Here is a 9,348-nt window from a genome sequence, read left to right as displayed (position 1 = left end):
GTGGGGGGGTGAATTCCCTCGTTGTGGGGGGGGGGGGGGGGGGTCAGAACTTGGGTGGAAAAGGCCCTTAGCAACCTGATCTAGTTTTGAAGACACCTGTCCTGAGTGTATGAGAGAACATTCAGAGGTCTCTTTCAGCTTAATTTGAGCTGTGATTTCCATGATTATTGTTTGAATGCACCTGTATAGTTGTGTGTTGCGTAATTTTTAGCAGCAGAATCAATGGGGAAACCACTTGAGCTACAAACGCAAACTGTGCTGTATGCTGCTAGCTGAATTAAATCATCTGGCTTAATCTTGATTTAAACATCTTTGACTTGAGTTAGTTCCCCTGCCTCTCAATAGAAGAGCGAAAAACTTCTCTTTGAAATATTGTGCTGTTAGAGATCGTTCCATGAACATGCAGTCTACTACATAAAATGGCAAATATTTTATTTTTATTGAGGGTATTACTGGAATGTACAATACACAAGCTCTCTTTGCTGCTGCAATGTTTTTCTCAGCATCTAAAAAGTAGAGAAAAATCTGTGGAACTTCAAGATGAATTAACGCAATATAAAAGTCAACCCCTAAGGCATTCTTAAGTGAGAAAGTGTATCTTTCTTCTTGTGAATAACTGCACTGTTCAGATGGGAGCAAGCAGGTCAGTGGCTAGGACTCTTAACACTGGGTCTGTGTCCTTCTTCGACACAATTCTTGTATAATTCGAAGCGTGTCACTGTGAGCTAGATCAAACCAGAAAACAAGCTCAGCTCTGCGTGTTAATTGTTAGTATTTGCTTGTGAGGAAGAAACTGATTTTTAAAATCCTTGTTGAAGTTAACTTCCACAGGTGTTTAAAAATTTGCATCATATGTTTAAATTAAAAAAAAATATTCTGAAGGCCTTTTAGCTACTCTCTCAAAGATGTATTTGGAAGAGGTGCTGAGACTAACTTTCAGAGGTTTGCTGGTTATTGTATGTTTCTCACTTGAAAATCTATGTTACAGTGATGATTCAACTTTAAAAGAATAAAGAAAAATAGCCTTTTCTTCAAACCATATGTTTTCCTCATTTTGGCTGACAATTTTGGTGTGGCAAGATGCATTCCAGACATTTGTAAACAGGAACAAGCCTTTGAGCTCTGCAGATAAAAATTGTAGAGAGAGGCTTTAGAAGGGACGCTGTACAGTGAAAGCACATAATGGAATATTTTGTGTGTTATAGACAGATGTATATGTGTATGAATCCTTTCTGAGCCTTGGCTCTGAAGCTACTTGGTTTTGTCTAGGACTTCATTAAGAATTACCAAAGCTTAAGAAAATTTAAAAGGGAATTTTGTATGCTTAGAAAATGCAAGTTGTTATGAATTGTCTCATCATATGAGGATCCTGTGCTACCAGAGTTGTTATCCTTCTTGGCACGTCTGTCCTGATGATTTGCCCTTGCATACCTGATGTCAGGGAGGTAAATTGCCTGGTACCTCCTAAGGTTGGATCCTTTTCTGAGGCACTCCCTCCCATTCACTGCCACCTCTTCTGTAAGTGGCAACTGATTTGACCTCTGTATCCCGTTTCATTTGGTTTATTATTTCTCCACTGTACCTTGAATTTCACTATCTCCTTCAACTTACTCTTTTCATACTTCAGCTATGGAGAGTTTCCAAGGGCTTGAGCATGTTTGCATGCTGTTGCAAGCAGAAACAGTAGCTTCTTGAGATTAACATCTATGGGCTACTCAAGAGTAGGACAGAAAATTTAGCATTGGCTCTTCGACTGTCTTCTGTGGCTTTTGGAAAGTTACTTTTCCTCCTCAGCCTTTTTCTGAAATCTTTCTTTTTGATGTGCTGTCTTTTGAGTTAGAATGAAAATGGGTTTGGGGCAGTGTGTGTGCATTGCTCAGCACAACAGGTCCAGTTTGTCCTTCCAGATGATACTGGAATATCGCTATTAAGTACTGTTACGGGGAAGGAAGGAAAATTTCTCTTGCGGGTTCTGGGCTTTGCTCTCTCCCAGTGTGTATTCAGGACCAAAGTATGGGAATGCTTTGTGGGTTTATTCTTTTCCTTAAAACATGAAACTGATGGCATTTGAGAAAAGAGGAGGAGGAAAGAGAAGGTGCTCAGGAGACTGCTCACTGGTACTTTACTCTCCTCAGGAGAGGTGAAAGTAAAGGGACTCAAGCGGAGCTTTTAAGGTTGCCAAAAAAAAAGAAAAGAAAAGAAGCAGCTGTGTATAAACTGTATAGTTAAAACTTGTGATTTCTGATTGCCAAATGGAGAAAAGCATCACCAAAACTGATGAGCTTCCTAGAATTTTTCTCCCTCTCCCCTTCATGAGATTTTGAAACAGAATATATACTCCAAACAGGCATTGAAATAACATGTTTTAGTAATCTGCTTGTGATTGTCACAGTGGGAGCTGTGGAGTACCAAATAGTTTGAAAACTTCATCTTTCTTCAGCTCGCTTATTGAGATCATTGCAAGAATTGGCTCCAATACTGAGGGCTGTGTACATAAAAAATTTGGACTAGATGTATTTTGAAGCAAGAAGCCAGGCACGTTTCCTCTCTTCCATAATGGTATTAGCTAATAGGTATGAGCTTGGCCAAATTGAAAAGGAGTGTCTCAATATTTGGAAACTATGTTCATCTACAAAACATGTTCCCTTCATTTTTGCAGGGTTTTTCAGTCTGCTAAAGGCGTGGTGGATACACTAGGATGGACACAGAGGAATTCCCTCCCCCACCACCAGAAGGTAATTGAAAGAGTTTGGGGTTTAAAGACAATTTTGTTGTAACAATTTGATTATATTTCCAGAAGTGTTTTTACCTCCCCAACACTCCCTTTCCCCATATCACCTTAAGACTTGGTCCCAGTGGTATTTTCCTGAAACATGAGCTCCTGTCATCTACCCTGTCTTGTTCTTAGACCTTGCTTGCTGGTGTTGCGAGAGCATGATGGGAAGAAACCTGGGGAGCGATTGGTCCTTACAGTCCAAATCTGCAAATACGTGTTTTCTAAGGCAACATTGTGTGGATCGTATCACACTTTGGCAGCCTCAAGTGTTCATGCATGTGGTGTCCTGTAGAGAAAAAACAAGTGAAGCCTGTGGCATGGGCAGGATATTTGGACCAGTGTCTCAAATGCCTGGACAGATTTGGAGTCTGAATTGAGAGGACAGAGAGGAGTAAGTTGTTTTCTGTTGGGGCATGTGCTGCTTCCACCAAGCATACTTAATCTGGGCAATGTCTGCTGAGGGCTGTAGCTCTGGGACCTTCTGATGCTGCAGTTCTCTAGCCAACATGCATTCCCATGGGAAGCAGAGGGGAAGCATGCACAGCTGAACCTCTGTGTGGTCAGAGCACAGAGATTTATGGAAGAGTATTATGTATGCTGAACTATGGAGCTGGTTCTGTGAAGTTAGCACTTGGTGCCCCTTGCCTGCTGTATACTGGTAGCCGTATGGCCGCTTGTATAGCTCAGGTTTCAGAGGGCATAAAGATAGGATGTACAAAGACACCGTGTCATTGCCTTCTGCATTTATGTTCTCTGTAAGAGAATATGGCTTTTTTTTTTTCCTGTTTGGCACCTTTGTGTAGTGCTTGATATGTATTTTAAATCTTAAAAGGATTTGGCTTTTGACAGTTGGATGCTGGGAGGTTTCTTAGGAGAAGAATGATATGCCTGTTCTAATCATCCCAAAGCACAAGTTTATGGAGACGTGGGCTATGGACCTGTGGTTGAACCCAGTACAGCTGTTGTTATTTTGGTAAAGTTGCTAGTATAGTTTGTATAGATAGAGGCTTTCCCATAAATTTTTGATCTGTCCCTCATATAGGACATTATTACTTATGGAATTACACTCTATTATATACATTGATATATGTATATATTAATGTATGTATATTAATAATATACATTATTGCTTATAGGACATTTTACTTACTGTTCACACAGAACTTATACCTGTATGAAGCCATTTAAGTATGAAAGAGGATTTGTCTTATTTTTGTTCAGCCGTAACTCTTTAGGAATTTGGGAATTGCCATCCTAGATCAAAACTGCTTTCTCTCTTAGACACTGCCACAGATAGAGGTCTGTTACTTAGATACTGCCTAGGAAATTGGGAATGTGAAAGAAGCAGAAAGTTGTGAAATCAGCTTTTAATGGGTTAGATTTCTGGCCAGCATTGTTGACAGTTTTATTTATGCTCTGAGATACCACTGAGGTTGTTGTTGGCAAAAATGCTTTTCCTGTCCTTGTCCTAATCCATGTGGTCAGGACCCTGAATTTAGCTCTGTTTTGTTTAATGACAGTTACTGTGAAACTGTCTCTATTGGATAGTCCATCTCCAAAGCAATGTAGTGCTGTGGGGGAAGAGTCATCCCTAAGGAATCAATATTTCCACTAGAGCAGGGGCTGCCATTTTTCAAAGACAGCTAATAATTGTGGCAACAGCTCCAACTTTGTGCAGCATGTCAGTGTGTGGGATACTCTGACAAAAATTCAGGGTGGCGTAGTTCAGTATGGTTCCAGAATTCAGGTTCTTTCTCTGCAAAGCTCTTTGTGACATGTAGAACTACGTGTATCACGTCCTTATTTTCAGACATGTCACTCCTTAATAGGATGGGATTAGGCTTACTTAACATAAATTGAGATTCTGCTCTGCCTGATCTTGCGTCAATGGATGCTTTCCCTGTCATCTCAAAAAGCTTTGTCTGAAACTATTGGAACTTGTATATTTTTTTACTTTACCATTGCTAACTCTCTTTAAAAAGCATATTAATAAAAGGAATATCAGTGAAGACAAATTTTAATAATTACACTAAAATACACTTTAGTTCACTTTCTAGATAATCCTCATGAGCCATTTTGCAGGGGGAAAATAAGTTAGAATTTTAGGGCCAAGTACAACTGCAAATACACATAACAATTAAAGGAAGGAAACATACAGGATTTTTTTTGTAATGGTTGAGGGGGTTTTTGGCATGCATATACACTGGCCACCCATGGTGTCTGCTCAGAAGAGATAAGCAGCACTTGCCAGTGCCTTCAGATAGTGGGCGCATGGGTGGGTTACTGTGGCTCGTAGTGAGAATAAGGCTCCTGCTGTGTGCTGGGTGCAGGACCCTTTGAAACATCATAAAAAAAATATTTTTAGCTTTTGCATAATGATTCAAAAATCCTGAACTGGGGCCACAGTTGAAATCACTTGCTTTTTTTTTTTTTTAAAAAGTTCTTGTGACATCATGGGAATCTTTCCTTTTACCTATTTGTTGTCCTAACAAATATAGCTGTAGTGTTGAAAGTTGCATGGGTTCCTTTCCATTTACAGGTGTATACCTTGCACTATAAATCTCAATTTTATTCTTGTCAAGTAGGTTTTCCATGGTTTCAACAAGTAACTTCCACAAATTTATTTGTGTCAATCCCAATGTGTACAAAGGGGAAAATAATGGTAAACCTTCATCTTTGTCATGGGGATGTTGTGAGAATGTATATGAAAGCTATGAGATTAAATTCATGTTAAATAATGTCTTTTCATTAGCAATAACTGTCTGAATCTCTCCCTTGTTTAAGTTAAGGTTCAGTTAAGATCACAATAGTAGAGCTTTGGAAGATAACATACTTTACCTTTATTTCATTTATTATGCTTATGCAACATACCTGCTCGTAGCTGTTTGGACATTCCATTCGTGCATTGTTAATTAGGCAGTGACAAGTCTGTGCTAGTTAATTCCCATACCCCAGAGCAAATTCAAATACTGAGGAACTTTAGAAAAATTAATGCCTGTATGCTTCCTCCTCCGGACTGCTTTAAAAAAAGATTCTTCTTCTAGCCATGATTAAAAATTCCCTAGTGTTTTTCTCTGTATATTTTGGATGAATGTATGTGTTAGCAGCCAGGGAGCAGTTTGAGGGGGGTAGATGCAAAGGCTTCCTTGGCTAAGAGCATAATCCAAAGAACTCCTTCCAAAATTGACACTTGGGATGATAGTACTAGCTCACGTTCCCTTCTTCAGTGTGTCCGTGCATATGAATTTATGCACAAAGTGCTGGTATTTAAGATTTCATACATAAAAGATTTCCATGGCTATTTTGTGAAATAAAATTGAGGATGATTCGTGTTCTCTCTATCAACAAAAAAAATCCTTTTTCAAAAGCTAAGTGAAAATGGCAAATTTTCTCATGGCTGTAAGTTATAATTATGTTTTTAATTGGTTGCTGTAATGGAGTGTCCTTAACCGAACCCATTTAGACAAGAAAAGGATATGCTGTGGACTGCAGACTACGCAGCGAGGAATTAAAAAGCTGGTAATTCTGAGAATCAGGAATCACATCATGCTTCTCCTGTAGAGGAGTCACCTTCACACTGACCAGCTAGGACTGGAGATCGGATGTTTAATGCTAGGGTGGTATTTGTGTGTGATGACCTGTGCTTGTGCTATTACTACTTTATTAGGAGATGTGGTCTCTGGCTGTTTTTCATTTCTTTACTTGAAAAACATCTTAAGATCTTGCAAAGTGGAAGTCCTTTTCTTTAAGTGAGGACTTCAGAGGTGTTTATTGGGGCCTGTTTCAAAAGGAAAACCAGCTTTGATTGCTCGGCAGGATGGATACCTGACAAAGAGCTTCTTGCCCAGGGGAAGCTGGGGGCAGCGTGTAGGCTTCTGGCTTTGCATTTTCATCTCTGAATACGTCTCTCTCTCTGTCTCTCTCTCTCTGTTTCTGGTACATGGCACTATACCTCATGATTTCTCTGTGAAAACTATTAGAAAACGTTGGGTGTATTTCCTCATACTGAGTATACTTGCCAAAAATTCATCCCAGTTGTCCTACACTGAGTTGCCTTTTACAACAGTTGTAAGACCTAAAATAAACTTAAAGTTCTGTTTTATAATTAGTTGAGTCTATCAAGGTAGGTTAATATATAGCGATGAGATTCAGAGTATGGCTGTATTGCAATACAGTTCTTGAATCGTGAACAGACGATATATTTTGTTTCCTATTTATAGGAAATTAACATATTGTTTATATTAAAATTTTAAAGTGAAATACTGAAATTTCGGTGTTCATACAAGGACACTGCAAGAAAGAATTTGATAGCATAGTCATCTTATTACTGCCAAATACTCTCTTTACCTGAGAGAGAATCACTTGTAACTCTTCATTTGGGAAGCGTGAGGTTCCCTTAAAGACCAGGTGTAGTGGAGAGCTGGATGTTCACTCATCTACACTACTGTCCCCAGTACCGTGGGTAAAGCTGGGTGAGAAACCTTGTTCTGGTGAAGTTTAGGATCTAAGATGTCCTTCAGTGGGATGAAACTTGTTTTTTTAGACTGAAAACAGACTGAGGATATATCCTAGACACCAATCGTAAAAGCATTTTATACACCTTTTTATACAAATGATTAGCTCTCTAGGGCTGTGAGTCGGATATGTCTTTGTTCCTGATACGGAGAGACATAGAGCAAGGAGGCCAAGGACTTAAATCTGGATATCCTGTATGTGATCGAGTGCTGTGATTGTGTCTTTCCGCGGTTATTTTTTGTCATTTGCCTGCCAGCGCCGGAACACTAAAATAGTTGTAGTTCCTCTGTCCCTGAGAAGGAAGTCTGGCTTGAGTCTGAGGGTAAGAGTGAAGTAGGAACAACTATACTCTCATAACAGTTCCCATTGGGATGTCTTTACATAGTCTAACGAAACAAACTTAGAAAAATTTTTTATCAACCCTAGTAGGGAGCTGCTGGACGGCTGCCGTGTTTCGCTGTAGAGATGACTGTGTTTCTCTGCTAGGGGAACTGGTTTTTATTCTGTGTGCTACATATATTTCTTTCAGATTATTTAGTTACCTTTTGTGCTGTTTAGTGAATGATTTCATAGTTTATTTAGGTTTTAACTGTTTTCATAAGCTAATTTGTGACTGAGAAAAGAAGCCATTAAATTGGGGCTTTTATAATATTGACAAGTAAAGCACTTGTACGTTTTACAATTTAGTTTATAGAAGTGAAGAACACTGGGTGGACATAAGCTTGTATTTTGGACTGAAGTAAAATAAAAAGACGTTACTATGATTGGGGGATTGAAATAAGAGCACTGCTTAAATTAAACTGCAGCTATAAAGGGAGTTGGTCTTGGGCTAAACGGCATTGTTTGTTAGATATCTATTTTCAGCATACAGACAGTTACAAATGATGGTAAAAGGGGAGCCAAGATTTCAGAAGAATGAGAACAGAATATGAATTGTAGTTATGAATGGTCCCTTGTTTTTGAAGCTGGCAGTAGCTTGCTGGTGTCTGACATCCCATCTGTTACAGAACAATTTATTTATTTCTAAAGATCACATTTCTCTCAGTAAATAAAGGAAAATGCATTGTTTAAGGTAAGGATCAATTATTTTGTGTGACAATTCAGACAAGCTGTGTAACAAAGAGTAACAAGAAAATTCCCTTTGCAAAAATGCAGCTACGGTGTCACATGCCACTCCTAATTACGTGGTTTTTCTTCTAGCCAAGTGTATTTGAGCGTTGGGAAAAACAAGAAATAGAAAGAAAATAGATTAATTAAAAACTTTGGTTTTAGCTTCTACAAAGAAAACACAGTTTACATAGATGTAATTATATCTTATTTTGTTTTGAAGTAATCCAGTAAAAGCTTTGCTAGATGTTTATAATGTGTTAAATGGTCAAATGTGATTCACTGTCATAGATTTCGGAGAGGTTGACTTAATCCTTTTGGTAGTATTTGATGTTTTCTTTCTGAATAATAAATTATAGTTGTTTTTTTCTATTCACTCAGCTGCTCTGTAAGGTGACTTTACTGCTGGACTTAACTTGCTAGCTGTGTGCAGGGACAAGGCCCAGACATGTTTATTGAAAAGAGCCGTTGATGATGAAATAAAGGGCTTCCAAGGGGTGGCAGCAAAACTTTATCTTTGGCTTGGGGAAACTAGTACTGTTTGCCTAAAAGACAACCAAATTGTAAAGAAATTTGTACTAATTTTTGGGTATTCTTGCAATGAATATTTCTGTAAGCTAAGTTCTGAAATTTTAATTTCAAACAGTGAGCCAACATATAAGGAGAGGTGTGAATTATTTTTTTCTTTGCTGCTTTTGCCTTTTTCGCACTTGTATCTAGCATTAACTGGTCAGGATAAATTGCTGCTGAATAACTGAGAGATTTTTTTGGTTTTGGGTTTTTTTAATTCCGTTTCACTGATCCCAGTAAATATTTACTAACCATGCTTAAAGCCTCTGTAATGATTCTACTCTAGAGTTTACAGAGATTAACTTTTTTTATACATTGTTAAAATTCTTTTATGTTGTGCATGAGCACGGGTAAAAGCTTGTTTGCATTATGATAAGTTA

General features: G+C 38.4%; 1 protein-coding gene across 1 annotated transcript in view; it reads left to right on the top strand.

Annotated features, from left to right (window-relative positions):
- Positions 1–2,658: 2,658 nt before the first annotated feature.
- ARHGEF10 (Rho guanine nucleotide exchange factor 10) overlaps positions 2,659–9,348 on the top strand; it is a 110,293-nt gene continuing 103,603 nt past the window's right edge. The window contains exon 1 of the mRNA XM_009288928.1: positions 2,659–2,735. Within this exon, the coding sequence (XP_009287203.1) occupies positions 2,699–2,735 (37 nt within the window). The 5' untranslated portion in view covers positions 2,659–2,698. The remainder of the gene's footprint in view (positions 2,736–9,348) is intronic.

This window comes from Aptenodytes forsteri, unplaced genomic scaffold (assembly GCF_000699145.1).
Source record: "Aptenodytes forsteri isolate BGI_AS27 unplaced genomic scaffold, ASM69914v1 Scaffold121, whole genome shotgun sequence".
NCBI classification, from domain to species: Eukaryota; Metazoa; Chordata; class Aves; order Sphenisciformes; family Spheniscidae; genus Aptenodytes; species Aptenodytes forsteri.
Note: the sequence above shows the minus strand (reverse complement) of the source record. Positions and strands in the feature narration are given on the sequence as shown.